General features: G+C 37.5%; 1 protein-coding gene across 2 annotated transcripts; it reads right to left on the minus strand.

Moving 5' to 3' along the window:
* Window positions 1-393: 393 nt before the first annotated feature.
* LOC137009403 (uncharacterized) lies at window positions 394-14,113 on the minus strand. 2 transcript variants are annotated; one of them, XM_067371620.1, is made up of 11 exons: window positions 13,371-14,113; window positions 10,004-10,166; window positions 8,169-8,361; window positions 8,001-8,069; window positions 7,707-7,805; window positions 6,244-6,348; window positions 5,694-5,972; window positions 5,557-5,589; window positions 1,821-3,768; window positions 1,550-1,681; window positions 394-1,364 (listed from the first exon to the last, which is right to left on the minus strand). In XM_067371620.1, the coding sequence occupies exons 1-11, from the start codon at window positions 13,477-13,479 to the stop codon at window positions 1,144-1,146; spliced, it is 3,351 nt and encodes a 1,116-aa protein (XP_067227721.1). In that variant the 5' UTR covers window positions 13,480-14,113; the 3' UTR covers window positions 394-1,143. The 2 variants fall into 2 exon arrangements, with proteins under 2 accessions (XP_067227721.1, XP_067227718.1); XM_067371617.1 differs by having other exon boundaries at window positions 401-1,364; window positions 5,694-6,092; window positions 13,371-14,111.
* Between the last annotated feature and the right edge of the window lie 5,533 nt (window positions 14,114-19,646).

Consider the following 19,646-nt stretch of genomic DNA (forward strand, 5'->3'; position numbering starts at 1 on the left):
TTTACATTCGCTCCTCCCTCTTTTCACAACCTTTACATTCGCTCCTCCCTCTTTTCACAATCTTTACATTCACTCCTCCCTCTTTTCATCCCTTTACATTCGCTCCTCCCTCTTTTCACAATCTTTACATTCGCTCCTCCCTCTTTTCATCCCCTTTACGTTCGCCCCTCCCTCTTTCACAACCTTTACATTCGCTCCTCCCTCTTTTCACAACCTTTACATTCACTCCTCCCTCTTTTCACAACCTTTACATTCGCTCCTCCCTCTTTTCATCCCCTTTACATTCGCTCCTCCCTCTTTTCACAATCTTTACATTCGGTCCTCCCTCTTTTCATCCCCTTTACATTCGCTCCTCCCTCTTTTCACAACCTTTACATTCGCTCCTCCCTCTTCATCCCCTTTACATTCGCTCCTCCCTCTTTTCATTCCCTTTACATTCGCTCCTCCCTCTTTTCATCCCCTTTACATTCGCTCCTCCCTCTTTCCCACAACCTTTACATTCGCTCCTCCCTCTTTTCACAACCTTTACATTCGCTCCTCCCTCTTTTCACAACCTTTACATTCGCTCCTCCCCCTTATCCCCTTTACCTCATCCTTTATATTTATGACATATAGAAAGTTTAGTGACATTCCATCGAACTTCATTGTAACTGAACAATGAAAACAGAACATTGAAAATGAACTATTCTGTCTTCATTAGTGTTCTTATACTCCTTCTTACTTTCTTGATATTCTGATTCATTCCATCCTCAAAACAATTTCTACACCTTTATCCTAATTTCTTTTAATTTTCCTCCATTTATTACAAAAAGAGAATGATGTGCAAAGTGTTAAGATGGCATGTAAAATATATTTATAAGAGCTAATATGGGATTATTTTACTTGGGATAAATGGTACAGATTATTTTTGATTAGTTTATGTAACATCGCAGTACAGTCTTTTGCTAACAACGTTAATGTACAGCACCTTCAATGAGCTGGTCGCTAGTTGAGCCACTCTCTTCAGACAAATAAGTCAAATAATACTTTTAACACTTTCCACATCATATTATATTTTTACAGTATTTTTATATATTATATATTTATTTTTTTACAGTAAAGAAGTTATAAAAGGCACTGAAGTGTTTTTGTGTTTGTGCCTCCTCACAAACCACCCTTTCTTTTAAGAGTCGTGATCCTGTTCCGCACATAATTTTTCACACCAGTCCATGTTCGCTGCTTCAAAGCTTCTGGCTCTGCGTGAATGCATCTTTCACAGTCTTGCTTACCAGGAACTTTGCATGTCTTGATGAACTTCATCATGTGTCTCTCTACTGCTTTTACCTCATTGTCCTCCCATTTCTTTTTTGGAGCGTTTGAAGAACCTATGGAATAATTAAAAATGTAATTCTCATAACAACTAAATCAGTGAGTATGACCAAATCATACATATGTCCTAATGTGTAGATTTTTCTGAATTTTGAAAAGCCCTTGGATGGATATTGCTGCTTGGAGCTAATTTATGGTTATTTGATGATTATTGTGCGTGTAGTTTAGAGATTTTTCTTACCTTGATCCTCTTGTGAAACAGATTGATCAGATTGAACAGGTGGATCAGTCTCTGCTGGTGCGGTTGTCTGAGATACGTCACTGTAATCCTCCTCATCACTTGACATGGAATCACCTTGAGCCTCAAGTTGCTCTAAACAGTTGATAAAAAAAAAATAAAAAAAATCAACAGTTTATTGATTATACTTAGCATCTGTAACATATGATAATGTACAGTTTTTTGCAAATATATACAGCACAGACACACACAGACCGTCCAAGTATACTCATACCATTTGGGTCAATTTCAATGTCGTCAAGTTTCTTTCCTTTGAAGTCAGACAGTGTTCCTTTCTCCATGGCCATTAGGACTTTACTCATTTTTGCCAGCTGCAGTGTCCCCTCTGGTAACCGGTAATACTGTCTGTGGATTCTAATATCGTGACCAAGGAAATCAGCCAGCTGGTCTGCTTCATTCTCATCAAGGTTCAGAACTTTCGACATGGTTGCTATGTGTTTCCTGAGCCTGGTTGATGACAGCGCTTCGGGATTCTTTATGCCACATTCACAAGCAGCTTTATTGATGCACTCTCCTCCTCTGTAGGCAGACATCGCTCCACATCTGGCAAACATAAAGGGATTCTCTGCTGGAACGCCACAAACCTCACGTGTTTCAACGAGCAGCTCCATGGCAGTAACCATCGAAGGCTTGAGGAGCACAGGAACCTTTCTCCCCCGTTTACCACGGATCTCAACTCTGGTGAAGTGCAGGCACAGCTTCCTCTCAAACTCAGACAGACAGATGGCGATGTCTTTGTGTAGCTCAGAAGAATCCCTGCTTTTAAAAGCTGACAAAAGCATCCGGGACACCTCACCTTCTCTTCTTCTGTTGAACAGGATGACCTGGGACAGCGTGACTTTGGCTAGAGCAGCATAGCTGTCAGCAGAAGGGCAAGTTCTGAGCTTACTTAGGAGCTCATTGTGTTTCTTGTCAAGATGTGCATGTAGGACTTTGACGTCCTGAGTGAAAGGAATGATCTGTGGTGTGTTCCACTTGGCTTCTTTCAAAGTAGTTATAGCACCAGCAGAAATGTACTCATTCCACCTTGCCTGGTGTATTTTCCTGAAGTCTCGAGCACACTCAGCACGGTCATGATCTCCATACATCATGGCGTTGCTCTCAACAATGCTACAGATCTTGTTTAAAGAATGCCCAAGTTTGAGAGCTAAAGAAGGAATACGGTAGAAGTTTTTCTCTTCATCGTAGCCAGATACAACTTTAACAGCTGCTATGACATGTTTGAAGTTTGCTGGTATGATGAAGTCTACCATTGTTCTCAGTGGTGTAAACTTCCTTGCTTCAAGAAGAAGTCTGCCAACTTCTCTCATCTTCTGCCTGATGTAGTCATGTCTGGTCACATCAGACCCCATCCTGTTGAACATGTGCTGCCCCAGCTGCATGATGCATATGTCGGAATGGACTACGCGTGAAACGTCATCATAGTTCATAAAGGATAGTACTTTCTTGAAACCTGTGCTTACTTCTAAGCCAACTGGTGTGTTCAGAGCACACAGAGATCGAACTCTTTTCCTGCCCTGGGCTTCATCATCTTTAGGTTTCAGAGGACAGGTTTTGATATGTTTCCAAAGGCTACTCTTGTTGTAAAGCCCTTGGCAGTAAATGCAGTGAATAAATTCTTTGGCTCTTTTTCCTTTTTTTGGACGGTAACAGGCAATCATCTCCCCATGTCCTTGTCTCACAACATCTGTGTTGTGGGCAAAGTTGCCCCTTTTTCTAAGGTGGTTTAACTGGACTCGTCGTTCCTTTGAATTTTTTGGATATGCTACTGCCTTTACAACCTCCACTTCGTTGCGATGGACAAATTCAAGATGTCTTGCCATTTTTGAATATGGCTTAGAGCAATAAAGGCAATACTGCTTCTTCTTGTATGTCTTGCATTCCTGCTTTGGTGATGGCATGGACTGAATAAAAGTCTTATCACCAGACAAGGTGTTTGTCTCTTTAGTTTGGCATTTCATCTTTTTTGGTGATGGTGCCGTCACAAATTGATTAGATGAACTACCAGCCTCTTTGAGTGATTTTGGATGCATCAAAGCACTTTTACCCATGTCATGTCCAGAAGAACTACCATCCGATTCATCAGAGTTGATTTTTGGTATGTAGTCAACATCACTGTAGTCTGTGACATCGCTGTAGTCACTGATGGCACTTCCTGAATACTGAATGAGAAAAAAATGAACACTTACTCAAATAATTCCAAATGTTGTTTTTTTCCAACTACTTTTTTAGTGATCACATGAGTATACCACTGCCAGAATCTAACAGAAGAGATCGTATGTGAGCATAGTGGGCATGGCAGCAGTTCCCGTAAAATTACATTTCCTGGATTGTAGGCAAGTAAAGTCATAACTATGAAAATGATTTGAGTATACACTGCGTTCCAAATTATTATGCAAGAGACAAATCAGTAAGATTTCTGTACAATAAACATTCAGATTTTAGTTTTTCTAAGAAAATGTTTGTTTGTTTATTTATCCATGTCTTTTTAGATAACTGGTATCAACCTCAGACAAAATAATTTGCCAGGTCTATGGAAACCCTACTTAGAGGTTGTTCCACATTATTAAGCAAGTCACAGTTCTCATGCAATATGGAGAGGAAGAAAGATCTTCCTGAAGATGAAAAGCATGAAATGGTGCAATGTTGTGCAAAAGGCATGAAAACAACTAATATTGTGTGAAATTGAATGGAGATTATCAAATTATCATAAGATTTGTGAGTGATTTAGAGCACAGCAGGACTCAGTCAGATAAAGGCTTGTTGAGGAAAGTTCCTGTCAAAAAAATTAACTGTATTAAAAGGGCAGCTATATAAAAAAGCCAGTGTTGAGCAGCAAACAGGTATTTGAAGCTGCTGGTGTCTCTGGAGTCTCAAGAAGCTCTCCATGCAGGCTGGCAGTTGTGCGTAAAGATGCATTTCAGCCACTCCAAACCAAACCTCACAAAGAGAAACATTTACAGTGGGTTTAGAAATACATGAAGACTCATTTTTAAATAGTTTTATTCACTGACTAATGCCGTACTACAATGGATGGTCTAAATGGATGGATTTCTGGATGGTTGGTGAATGGCCACCACGTTCCAGCAAGACTGCGATGTCAGCAAGGAGCTGGTGGCTGATTGTTTGGGCTGGAATACTAGAAAGTGAGATGGAGGGTATTAAAATGACTTTTGCAAGATATGTGGAGTTCATAATAATTCATTTTCAGCTATGGTATAAAAAGGAGGATAGTGCACAGTACAATGCACTATTTGTACAATGCACTATCCCATGCTGCAAAAAAACATCACAGCAATAAATCTGTTTGAAAATGTATTTCTTCACCAACTGTTAATGTTTCTCTTTGTGAGGTTTGGTTTGGAGTGGCTGAAATGCATCTTTACGCACAACTGCCAGCCTGCATGGAGAGCTTCTCAAGACTCCAGAGACACCAGAAGCTTCAAATACCTGTTTGCTGCTCAACACTGGCTTTTTTATAGCTGCCCTTTTAATACAGTTAATTTTTTTGACAGGAACTTTCATTAATAAGCCTTTATCTGACCGAGTTCTGCTGTGCTCTAAATCACTCACAAATCTTATGATAATTTGATAATCTCCATTCAGTTTCACACAATATTAGTTGTTTTCATGCCTTTTGCACAACATTGCACCATTTCATGCTTTTCATCTTCAGAAAGATCGTTCTTCCTCCTCATATTGCATGAGAACTCTGACTTGCTTAATAATGTGGAACAACCTCTAAGTAGGGTTTCCATAGACCTGGCAAATTATTTTGTCTGAGATTGATACCAGTTATCTAAAAAGACATGGATAAATAAACAAACAAACAAACATTTTCTTAGAAAAACTAAAATCTGAATGTTTATTGTACAGAAATCTTACTGTTTTGTCTCTTGCATAATAATTTGGAACGCAGTGTATAAAGAGTTACATGGCAAGTCACATACCTGTCTTTTTCTTGATAGCCTTAAAGAGGGTACCTGGAAGAGGAGAAATACAAACAAATAAAAATAATATTTAATTTAGTCCTACCAGTCCAATACACCCAGACCATCCCAATAATTGAGCAAATGAAGATACCCACCTCTCTTAATGAGAGTGTCTTAGACATCTGTGATGAGAGAACCACAGGTGTGGATACAGCACAGGGTGAAGATAAGGGTGGAGCAGGAGAAGATGGAGGCTGTGCTGGGCTGGATGAGGATGATGAGGGCTGCGCAGGCGAGGATGAGGATGACGAGGGCTGAGAAGGCGAGGATGAGGACGACGAGGGCTGCGCAGGAGAGGAGGAGGTCGACGAGAGCTGCGCAGGCGAGGATGAGGACGACGAGGGCTGCGCAGGCGAGGATGAGGACGACGAGGGCTGCGCAGGTGACGTTGGTGGTGCAGGAGGTGGTGACGTTGATGAGGTCATTACAGAGGTGGACACAGCACAGGGTGGTGATGAAGAGGATGCATCAGTTGTGGACACAACTAAGGATGACTGTAACAGTTTGAAAATATAATCTGAATAAAAACATAAGGTCTACAAGCAAAAGAAACTATTAATTAATATTAAAATAATTAGCCTGTTAATGGACTGAGGTGTTGATCACAGAGTATTGTTATGATGTTGACATATTACTCAATCTTACTTTAGCAATCTTATTGCGTTCCTTTTCAGTTTCTGCTCTGTTAAAACGTTCATAGCAATCTTCATGATGTTTTCTTAATTTTGCCAGTCTTGATTGAAACCGCTTCTGTGGATATATAAAGAAGTATTTAGCATAAAGGGTTAGTTCACCCAAAAATGAAAATAATGTCATTAATTACTCACCCTCATATTGTTCCACACCCGTAAGACCTTTGTTAATCTTCAGAATACAAATTAATATATTTTTGATTAAATCCGATGGCTCAGTGAGGCCTGCATTCAATGCAATAACATTTCCTCTTTCAAGATCCATTAATGTACTAAAAACATATTTAAATCAGTTCATGTGAGTACAGTGGTTCAATATTAATATTATAAAGTGACAAGAATACTTTTTGTGCACCAAACAAAAAAAATAACGACTTTGACAATATAGTGATGGGCTGATTTCAAAACACTGCTTCAGAGCTTCACAAATCGAATCAGTGACTCGGATCTCCTATCAAACGGCTAAAATGCTGAAATCACGTGACTTTGGATTCATAAAGCTCCAAAGCAGTGTTTTGAAATCGGCCCATCACTATATTGTCGAAAAGTCGTTATTTAGTTTTTTTGGTCCACAAAAATATTCTCGTCACTTTATAATATTAATATTGAATCACTGTACTCACATGAACTGATTTAAATGTGTTTTTAGTACATTAATGGATCTTGAGAGAGGAAATGTCATTGTTTTGAATGGAGGCCTCACTGAGCCATCAGATTTAATTAAAATTATCTTAATTTGTGTTCTGAAAATTAAAGGTGTGGAATGACATGAGGGTGAGTAATTAATGACATTATTTGAACTAACCCTTTAAACAAACATAAAATGTACATTAACAATATTGAAAATAAAATTGTGACAATAACTAGGTAACTAGCAGAGGTGGGTAGTAAGGTAGTAAGACTACATTTACATTCCATAACTTTTGGTGCTTGAGCGGTTAATAAACATAACTGCATGTGTCTAAAGAACATTGTAGCTGGAGCTACTTCTCTCTGTTTATGTCTATGAAGAGTCACACAGATACTGTGCTTCTCCGCAGTGGTTCCTTCCAGACCAGGAAGGAACCTCTTTAACTTTTTACATTTCTTTTCACAGAAATTACATTTCTAATGACAAAATATTATTTTGTACCATTTGGAGCGTTTACACAAAGTGTGCTGGATGAAGTGGACACGCACCTACAATCAACTAAAAACAAACCTTCTAATGCATCCTACGGTCTGCCAGCGATAAAGATCTTTTCTAGTTGAACACCTGTGCACCAGCTGTTAGTAGTTGCCTGTGTTGAATAGGGTGTTCAGTATTTTGGGGGCGGAGCAATGAAGGGAGGGGTGTGGTTGTTTGGGTGTCGATTTCAAATATCAACAGTTTTTCCCAGAAATCATCTAATAGTTGCTGCATTATGAGACAGTTACCGTTTTTCTTGATGTTCTTGCTTTGCCTGACTGCTTATGTGGACCACTGCTGTTCACCTCGTCCAATCCAGGTGAAGAAACAGGAGCAGCACAATGGGGCTAGATGCCAGAAAAGGAACCAGTGAATATAAAAATCAGAAATGTTTGTATAGAACAGAAAAACCAGTAATTAATCTAGCTGTCCTACAGTAACTTTATCTATCACTCCTTTCCTTCTGTTAACACCCAGACACACTACTCACAAAAGAGACAATAATATAGAATAATGATACAGATGTTTTAAAGTGGACTTACCGATCTCTGCGGACCCAAACTGATGGATGGCTTTTTATCAGAGGATTCAGTTGATGCTTGATTCAAAGGCTTGAGAAATATGAGACCACAATCACATGGTAACTAATCAGATAGTAAAAGATTATCCTGAATTACTGATCAATCTTTCTATCATTTTTTTGATAGTACCTTGACTCGCCATGGCCAGTCTGAGTCTCCGTAATTGTAGGTGATTTCTTCTCCTGGTAGAATGTCTCGCACAGCAAAGAGACACAGGTGAGGTTTACTGCTCACTTCAAGGGTTCTCATTTTGCAAGTAGGATTTCTGTGTTCATCATTTACAAGTCTTCCCAAGGAACCATCTTCTTTAGATGCATCCATGCTATAAAGACATAAAATTATTACTCAATACTTGTAATCTTATATATGCTAGACAAGTAGAGTTATTTTTAAGTGGTTCTGAACTCAAGCCCTGGAAACCCACCGCTCTGCATAAGTTGTATGTCTCGTTTTTTAATCTACCTGATTCAGACCATCAGCTGATCATCAGGACACAGCTCTATGAACTCAACCGAGTGTGTCAGGTTAAGGAGACAAACAGAATCTGCAGAGAGGAGGGTCTGAGAACCACGGATCTATCGGATAGTGTATGGCAACATCCTCTCAGCAGACAAATGCATCTAACATTCACCATTTTGTTCTCTTTTGGGAATACGGTTAAAAACGAATATTGATGACTCAAAGAAACTGCACTCAGCAGCCTTCAAGTCAGTTCATGGTTAATTTTAAGTATTAAGGGTGTGTTCACACTTGGCATGTTTGTTTAGATTAAAATGAACCCTGGTGCCATTGCTCTTTTATGGCACTTTCTCACTGTGCGGTACGACTCAACTCGCTCGGTTTGTTCTTCCACTGCAGTTAGTACCGCTTCAAAGTGATTGGGATTATAGTCTGATCATTACAGTTGTGCTGCCACCTCGTCTACTGACCACGATAGAGGCGTTTCTTTTTTCAAGTTGCATGTGATGGTCATTTAAAGCAAGTCGATTAAAAAACACAAGGCAGCAAACCCGCTAGAATTAAATCTAGCTGGTGTGGTAAATCCAATCTAGTGTCTCTGCGGATGCTGTTATACTCTCTGACAAATCAGTGATCTTCAGTGCTTACACGTCACATTTCAGTATCAGTATGGCACGTTTGGAACCTCAACCGAAGTGGTGCTATTTAAAGGGATAGTTCACCCAAAAATAGAAATGTTTATCTGCTTACCCCCAGCGCATCCATGATGTAGGTGACTGTTTCTTCAGTAGAACACAAATTACGATTTTTAACTTAAACCGTTGCTGTCTGTCAGCTGTATAATGGAAGTCAATGGAAAGTCCATGTATAAAAGTCCATAAAAATTAAGGGGCCGTGCCGAGCCGTACCATGTAGTGGAAAAGCAGCATTCATTAGAACGTGTGAACACTGCTATCTGAACCCTGGTGCACACTAAACAAGTGGACAGAGACTACTGAAAAGATGGGTCTTGGTCCACTTCCAAACAAACTCTGGAGCAGTTCGACTGAAATATGAACGCAACACGGACCAAAGAGATCTAAACGAAACAAAAACAGGAAGATGAGACCCTAAAAAGGACAGAATGCTCATGCATACCTGTTTTTTCTCTTCATAGTCGTGATGTTGCCCATAACAGTTCAGTACAGGTGTCAGAACCGGAGGGATTCCTGCCGCTGTTTTGACTTTTACACATTTTATAAACTCTTCACAAGTTCTCAGCTGGTCAAAATACCACCATATGTAGGCTACGCACACAGCATGTGCGGCAAGTTCTGTCATAAAAGCCCACCAATCAGGTTGTGAACATATCATTATGCCTTTAGGTTCGACGATAGAAATGCTAAGTGGACCCAGACCAAACGAACAAAGCAAACCAAACTACAAACATGAACACACCCTAAGTATCTTTCAGTTCCAGATGTTTTAGCATCTCTACTACATCAATCCAACAGGTCTGTACTCACCACCAATTTCTGCCACGCCACTGAAAATCAAACAGGAACGCGTTCTCGGCCTCAGTGTAGTGTTCAGTTCGGTCAAGACTTTCCTCTGAACTCAGAAGTTCACCTCTGTATTCAAGAACGAAATCACCCCTGAAAAAAGCTCTAGTGGTGAAAACTCCACGCCCTGAAGAGGAGAAATGCATTAGATTCAGCAGTTTATTAAGTCAACTATCATTTTGATCATTACTTAAAGTTCTCTGCCATATGATGTACATTATATGTAAAAGGGAAATTGCTGAATGAAAATAGTCAACAGCCAGGCAAATTTCTAAGTATGCTGTGCTTTTTATACATTACATTATACTTTAAAGTCTTAAAATTATACAGTTAAAATTTTTATACTCTTTCATACATAAACAATATTATCTTGGCTTTATATAGTTTAGAATAGAGTGCTGCAGCGATGACGTATTTTTGTAGTTCACACACCCCTGGTTCCCTCAACTAAAACCCTATATGTTGTTTTAACTGGCTTTTGTATTGCTGCAGAAACTAAGCTTAAGTTTGCCTATTAAATACACCACAGTTGCAAAACTTCATCGTCCTCATGATTAAGCTTCAACAACTCGTCTAGTACGTGTCTGTGTTGCAATATTTTTAAAAGAAAATTCTGTGTTTAACATGCATCGCTTCTGGATAGTTTGTCTTTGTGGTGTATGGATGTTTATGGATGGTTTTTGGCTTTAGATAAAGAGTTTTTTTGTTGTTGTTGATAAATGTGCCTCCAGGAACTGTAAAACTTTAAAAATCCATCTCCCTGTTTAATAAGTATAATGTTTTGCATTCTTATAATGTATGTTTGAATGGTTGTGTACAGTGTACATCCCTAAATCTACCTCTAAACACAACGAGGCTGTGAAAGTGACTAGTGAGTAGATGACTTTATCTGTTCAGGTGATGATTTTTAATGTCCCAGACAACCTCTGTCTCCCATTTAGACACTTGTTAGCAACTACCTTTAAAGTAAAAGCTTCTTTTTTTTTTTAAATCACAAGAGGGTATTACTGATGTATATTTTGTGTCTTAGAAAAAAAAAAAGTGAAAAAGCAGCCCTTACTTCAGGAATTTAACCAAAACCCAATAATAATAAAAAAAAAAATTAAAAAAACATTGATCATGTACATGATCATGCACAACGATATACTGATAGCTCCAAAAAAAAGAATCACCTTATTGAAGGTCTTACGGGTATGGAACGGCATGAGGGTGAGTAATAAATGACATTATTTGAACTAACCCTATTATAAAAATGATCCATTGTCCTGGTTTACACACAAACCAATAACCACCTAAATGTTCAGTTTACCCAAAAATAAATTTCTGTCATTAATTACTCACCCTCATGTCGTTTCACACCCGTAAGACCTTCATTCATCTTCAGAACACAAATTAAGATATTTTTGATAAAATTCAATGGCTCAGTGAGGCCTGCATTGAGAGCAAAATCATTTCCTTTTTCAGTGTTCAGAAAGCTACTAAAGACATATTTAAAACAGATCATGTGACTACAGCAGTTCAATACTTTTTGTGTGCCCAAAATCACCCATCACTAGATATTATTGAATAAAGTGGTTATTTTGTTTTTCTGTGCACAAAAAAATATTCTCATCACTTCATAACATTAAGGTTGAACCACTGTAGTCACATGACTGTTTTAAATATGTCTTTAGTTGCTTTAGAGGTCTCACCGAGCCATCAGATTTTATCAAAAATATCTTAATTTGTGTTCTGAAGATGAATGAAGGTCTTACAGGTGTGGAACAACATGAGGGTGAGTAATTAATGACAGAAACTTCAATTTTGAGTGAACTAACCCTTTAAACTACAAGACTTTATTTGTAAAGCAGGTTATTCTGCATTAATGACATCAAGACCTAACCATTCGTGTATATCAGCACTTCTCAAAGCGCGGAGGGGATTCAATCCGGACCCGCCTCCATTTCGTATTTCAACAGCAGTAATTGTGTGTAAGGGATTAAAAGTCTGGATTTCCTACTTTGATAAACGCATGTCAAAATCATTTGTTTAGTGTTTTATGTCTTTTTGGAGATGGTCCGAAATTAAAGCGAAGGCGAGATATTTAAAGTTTTCCTCCGTGATTCAGTTGCCATGACATCCAGTGAGCATTTAGGCTACTTTTGATGTAATTGGGCGCGAGTTGCGTGACGCGACACTTCACGCGCAGTAAGCGTTTGAATGGGTGTGGAGCAGTGGTTCTCAACCTGCGGCCCGTCACAAATGTAAATGCGGCCCGCGATATGCCGACCACAATAATAATAATAATTTTAAAAAGTAGCATACAATTTATTTTTGTTTTAAAATTTAAATTAAAGCGAATTAAAAAAATATAAATGAGCTATAATGCTTTATTTGTCATATAAAATAATTTTGGTGAGCATTTATTATTTTCAGACATCAGCCAATGTAGAATAATGACGCAATCACTCAGTTAACGAAACAAACACAAGTGTGCGCTTAGGAAGAGTTCAAACAGTAGCCATTAATTTTGTAAATTTAAGCCTCAAAATGGTCAAATTTGTTATTAAAGGAGAAAAACAAAATGTGGAAGATAAAATGAAGGAACACAAGCAAACAAGAAGAGTCGCAGCATCAGCAGTAAAGGTAAGAAGAATGGAAGAATCAGTTTGCTGTTAATGAGCGAGATGGGCAGCCTTCCTGTTTGCTCTGTAGTAAAGTACTTGACAAGCAAAACCTACAATTTCAAAAGACTGAACTGTGAATTCGATGTGTTTGATTGATGTATTTTAAATCAGTAAAAATAACCGCATCAGCGCACCCGCGGCTGGAATGAGCCCAACTCGGCCGCGCGCTAGCGGATCCGATGCTGCGCCAAGGATTGCGACATGACAGAAAGCTTGATATCGTCAGAGATTGTAATTAGCCTACAGTGCACTCATTGTTGTTTGTAAAAAGAGCTGAGTAATATTTGCTTATTAAGGCGTTTATGTGATTGTTTGGTGACTATTGCGATAATGTTGAAGAGAGTCATAAAGTCATACAGAATTAAATAGCAACTTAAAGTGATGTATATAGCCTACAGTTTGTGTGTTCATTGAGCATTACTGATTATTATTGTAAAGCTAATGTCAGTAAGTTAGTTTTTATTTGTTATTTATTGTGTGCAACATCTAAGTATAATAATAGTATTATCTGCTAATACCATAACATTAAATCTGATTGGTTTGCATTGGTGACGTCATATGTAAATTATATGCGGACCGTGAGACTTGCACTTGGACCATTGTGCGGCCCACTGGGAAAAAAGTTTGAGAACCACTGGTGTATATGGTTAGTCATAAATACTTGCCTTTATATTTGCTGATGAACTGCTCTTGAAGCCCAGGCTTATCAGTTCTATGGGTCATGTGATCCTCTGCATCCTGCAGAGGTGTTTTACGCCTTTTGCTTTTCAGCATTATTTCTGGAAAAAAGAAATAAAAAGAAATATAAGGTGAATGGATTAAATAAGCATTTTTAAAAATCTTTTTGATCTTACTGGAATTGTTCACCCAAAAATGTACATAATTATTGTACTAATCCTCATGTTGTTCCAAACCTGTGTTGTGTTTTTCTGTGGAACACTAAAGTTTATCTTTAAATGTAATACAGAGCTCTATGCAGTGACAGCACATGTGACCAGTCTAAAACAGGCATTTAGATAAAAAAAAAACAGCAATATCATTGATGCCAAAAACCATTGTGACCAGATGATTGATATCAATCCATATTCATGTTAATTTAAAAGCTACAGATTTTCAGTCAGTAACCTGATAGATTCATATGGACTATTTTGTCTGCTTTGGAGCTTGACACACAGAATAAAAAAATACTATAAAGTGTCTATGTACTGTCATTGTGCAAAAAAAGCTCTGTGAAGATAAATAAAAAAACACTTTTGTGTTCCACTAAAAAAAAAAAAAGTGTAAATAATGTATTACATAAAATTAAAAATGACATCAAATAATAAAAAATGAAAATTAATTATTTCAAATTACAATACATACTGTTGATATTTTACAAAAATTGAGAAAAACAGGCTACCACTGATTAAATTGTAGAATCTAAAGAGATATTATATGAAATATAACAAAATTCTATTTGCTCATCAATGCCTACAAATAAGCAATAAACTGTTTTTTTCCTTATTGCAAAAAAAAATAATCAAATGAGAATCAAACTCAAATACAATCGAGAAATAAAACATTAACAGAAAATAATTTAACCACTAAAGTAAACATACATCTTACTAACTTTCATATTTCACAGTGTATTTTAGTTATCATGCATTTTCGGGACAACACTTGATCTCACCTCTCCAGCGTCCATTGATGGGGGTTGTCGTCTTTTTCGCGTCAAGCAATGCCATGTGACTGCATTTCCCGGGAAAACACATCCACAGCTGACGTGCGTGCATGACGTAGTTACGTATTTGGATTTCACGTTGAAATTGTGACTACATTTATTTGACATAATAAATATTTTGGCAAACACCTAGATCTTTGTTTGTTTTATTCACAGTACTGGTTCTTCAAACTTAAATAAAAAATAAATAAAATAAAAACGGAGGCGTACGTCTTTCTAATGGACAGAGCACATGATCACTTTTAAACGATCTCTTTGGAACACATATCTTAATTTTTACTAATTCTATTTAATCAAATGTTTGAGTTAAAATCAGGGAGATGTGTGGATTATTTCGAGGCTCTAAAATAAACTTTAACGTGCACTTTATTAACAGCATTTTCTTTCATTTTTTTTTTTAATTTATGGTATTTTATATTAAATATAAAGGAAGGAAAAGCTGCTAGATCTTGTAAAAGTGCTTTAAAAACGCATATCCACGACAGATTATTCCATAATTTGAGCAGCACTTGTGATCTCTCCTCAGAGCTCATCTCACTCTGCACTCAAGCTGCTGCGCTGCTGCTGTGGGGGATGGGCGGGAGGCGCGCGCGCGATCAGAGGCCGGTGGGGGAAGGGCGGCGAGTCACTCAGTGTCACTGTCTGCAGCTCTCAGCTAGGGCTAGGGTTAGGGTTAGGGTTAGTGTTAGGGGAGCAGGGGTTTCACATCCAGTGCCTTTTAAAATCAAAGTATGAACAAAATAAATCTGTAAACAAACATGTAAACGTCCCAGCTTGAGTCATGATTCTTTTAAACACTTTTTATACTAAACACTGTAACTGCTCTCTCTCTAAATATAAAACAATGTTTGCTGTAACTGCTCTCCTATTATATATTCTCATTCATATGCATCCTTAAGATGTAAACCAGTATGTGCATTTCTTAAAACAGTTCATACAAATAACAGCACACAATGAATTACCTGCAATAGCCTGTAACCAGTTCATAATCCTTATATCAGTGTCATCAGAATGACAAGTCCTTGTATCATTGTTCACAAAGACACTCTGACAGTATTTTCAGAAGTAATATGGATACGATTTTGATGTCAGTGATTGAAAATACACAAGACTGCACTTTATCTGTATGGCATACATTTCAACAGTATGAACACGTCACTCTAGACTGGATGAGACAGGATTCAGATATACTTTCTGGTGGTCTGTCAAAATATTACAGTAGCTACAATGTCATGTGATATAATGACAGCCAGTGGCACAGATCATCACCAAACCGTCCATTCCAGCGTGATGAATATGATCCTCAACTGGATGGAACTGGAATAAATACTTTGACTGTTGCGATCATCCCAATCGGACTTATGATAGCTGCCTGAATTATAATAATGCTCTGTTCACTGTTGGACAGAGGAGAACTGATGACAAAGAAATGTTTCAAGGGTACCCCAAACAAGTGACGAACCTGGCTGGAACATGCTTGTTCAATGAACACTTGTCAGTGGTGTTGTCTATTACCTGAAAGTTTTCATCATCATTGTATGTGTGTTGTCTGCAGCAAGTTTCTGTATTTGGGTGAATATTTGCAGCAAGTGTGTTGTCAAACTGATCAAGATGTTTTGTTCATTTTTTCTGTTTGCATGTGTTTTCTTCAGTTGTGCGCGGTGATCTCTCTCAGCCACCGTAATATTTACTGTATAATGTAAAATGCAAGTAGACTGCAGTAACATAGCATTACATCAGTCTACAGTTTATGTAGTGAACAGTACATAGTGAACATTATCTGATTTCACACCTGTTCTGTCTACAAACACATCTCCCATCATTCGGCTCTTTTGACCCGTCTCGGCCTTAGGTCATGACTGAGAGCATGATCTACAACAGTGGCTCTTATTTCCATCAGAAACATCTCAGTCTTGGCCTCTTCTACCTCTTCCTCTGTTCTCCTCCATACCCTTCCACCACACATCCTTACTCCTTCTTCTGTCTGTTGACTCTGTTTGTGTCCTTGTTGTTCATTCATGTACAGAGTGTGTAACACTGTGTTGTGCTCTGTCTGTGCCTCCCAAATGAGATGGCATCTGAGATATTTTAGAGAACTGTTGAACATTGCTTGAATTACATTCCCCTTCATTATTGAAATTCAAAATTCATCCCTGAAATTTAATAATTCAGGACAAAAAAAGTCTAAAAGAAATGTATAGAAAATATGCTTGACAGTTTATGACTAGTTCAACCATTTTGCATTTAATGTCTTATGAAAATAAAAACTATTCGACACCTAGTATATTTTGATGAACCTGACATAAGCAAGTGATAATGTAGGAAACATCTGACACTTGTACATCAAATGCACAAATGTACCAAAGCATTTGCAATTTGTTCCGGAGAATGAGAATCTGCATTTATGATGTGAACAAGAGACTATAATGTGGATGTTGAACAAGTAAGAATTTTAGTTGTGATTGGAGACATGCACCAAAGTGAGAGAAACTGTTATATATAATATAATATAAAATATAAAATTATTATATTATATATAATATTAATTATTATAAATATCATATATAAATATAAATTATTATATTATATATAAAATATAAAGAGAATGTTTGCTGTAACTGCTCCTATCTATATAATATTATAATATTTTTTTTCACATATCTTTTTATATATACATATATATTTTTTATGTTATTTGTGTACTGTGCTTGTCTCTTGTCTCTGATACTAATGGAGGAACAGCAGAACGCAAAGTAGGAGAAAACACTTAAAGCAAATAAAATCACTCATAAAAGCAAGCGATTTTGAAGGTTTTCAAATCTTTTTGTTGCTTGTGTATTTTATTAAATAAACTAAATCACCATGCTTGACGGATTAAAACAGTTTTCCCTCCGCTTTTGGGAGGAAATATGTACGTTTCATATTCAAATGACGTAATGTCTGTCGTCCCCGCCTCAAACTCGTTCGTACATTAATAAACTGTAGTTACAGTACGCGGATATAGTCTCCATTAGGCGGGGGCGGGGCGGCGCGATCTTTACACACACATTGATGCGAGCGCAAAACTCCGAGGATTAAAAGTTAAAAATACATGCCAATATAAAGCATGAGAGCTCCTGCAAATGAGTCTATTTTTATTTAAACACAAATTATTGTGAATATTTCTCAAATTAAATGTGGATTATATGTCAATTCATTCATATTCATGATAGTTTTTGCCTCCGCCATCTTTATTGGTGACGTGTTGGTCTCTGATTGGTCAGATCACCAGTCCCGCGCTCGTAGTATCTTCCTGCGCTCTGATTGGTCAGAATCCCAAAAGTGTGTATCTTTCCGGAAGTGCAGTTCTCCTAGAGGGCGCTGTGTTATACACACTTTAGTGGGGGGGCATACACACTTTAAGTACACAAATCACATAAAAGTGAAATTTTGGGACAAATGAGATTTTAAGCCAGGAAACCATTTTAGAGCATGCTGAATGCCATTATATGGTCAAACAAATGAGGACATACAAAATGTCCCAAGTTTTTTTGGTGGTCCCCAGTTTACTGGTGTGTATCCTGGTGAATGTACCCAAAAGTGACATAAGTAGGTACACACACACACACACACACACACACACACACACACACAGATAGTATCTTAAAAAATATGCTGTAACTTTAGCAAAGTTGCGTAACAGACATTCAAGATATCTGCTGTGTTACAAATGATAAAAGTTTACTAACTTGAAAGTGTGTGAACCACCTGCTAAAACACATTCCTGCACACAGAAACAAACACACGCACACGCACACACACACACACACACACACACACACATGCACACACGCGCGCCCCTGCTGCCTCCCTATAGCGTGCAGTGTGGTGAAGATAATCTGTCTATCTTGTGGTGCAGTGAACGAGTGCAGATGAGAGGAGAGACAGAGGCAGGGTGGGGTGTAGGTAGATGCTGTCACACACCTGCACTCAGCCGGAAACCACAGCTGTCTTTGAGACCACCTCACAACAAATATTACACCACCCCCTCCCTCTGCCACTCTCCCTCTCTCTGTCTTTCTCTTTCACTGTCTGTGGGAAAGTTTATCGCAAACTCCTACACAGCTTTGACTTTTTATCTTTATTTTTTTTTTTTTCTGTGAAATGCACATGGTAACCTGTGATATGTATTCAAGAGCACAGCATCCACACAGGAAATGTATTTTCAATTGATTCGTATCTGTCTTTGATGAGTGCTGTGGGGTTTGTTGAGTTAAGGACTGCAAAATGTCTCCGGCTATAAATGATTTCCCATACAGACACAAAATGAGTAAAAATGCATTTTGACATGATAGAGAGAGAGGGAGATGGGGGAAAAACCTAAAATGTAAGTGACAACATAATAAAAGGCAAGCAGTGGCAGAGGATCACCAACCAGGAAATGAGACAGGCATTACAAAATGCTTAGAAGCATTTGTTCATATAGTGAAGAAAAAAAAAAGATTAAATATGTATTCAATACCTATATTTATTGATTTTTCTTCTTCTTATAATATTATTATTATGTTATAAATGATCTAAAACACTTTTTTCTAATTCTGTTTGTAATTATTATGTGTACATTTTTATGGCCTCGAAAATACGAAATATTTGTTCTTTGTTTGTCACAATACCAGATTATTTAAAATGAACCAGCAAAGTTGAAAGGTGATTAAAAATAGTGACCAGAAACACCAAAAAAAAAAAAAAAAAAAAAACGTGTAAAAAATTCAATTCGAAATTGCTAGTAAATTTCACAATTATAAAAAAGCCACACTGAATGACATGTGAAACTTAAAAGTAGACAAAACTGAAATAGTAGTTTTTTGTAATAATGTACTCCAATAATCTTTTAAAACGTTTTTTTTTACAACTTCAAAAATCTGTTTTCAGTGTACAGGATCCGTACAGTTTACCAATAAAAGTAAATAACAAATAGTTATGCAGTACAGAACACAAGATTAAAGGCCCATTTACACCAAGGACAATAACTATAATGTTAACGACATATTCTAAAAATCGTTCTAATTGTAAAAGAATAGCAGAGTCCAAACACAACACAACTATAATGATAACAGCAGAGAGTAACGATATCTTTGGAATCACTTTCAGAACGATTTTTTCCAGCTGATGAACGATAAAATCATTGATAGCCAATCAGAATCGAGGCACGAGATGTATACGGTAATGCGATATCACAATA

This window comes from Chanodichthys erythropterus, chromosome 20 (assembly GCF_024489055.1).
Source record: "Chanodichthys erythropterus isolate Z2021 chromosome 20, ASM2448905v1, whole genome shotgun sequence".
Classification (NCBI taxonomy): domain Eukaryota; kingdom Metazoa; phylum Chordata; class Actinopteri; order Cypriniformes; family Xenocyprididae; genus Chanodichthys; species Chanodichthys erythropterus.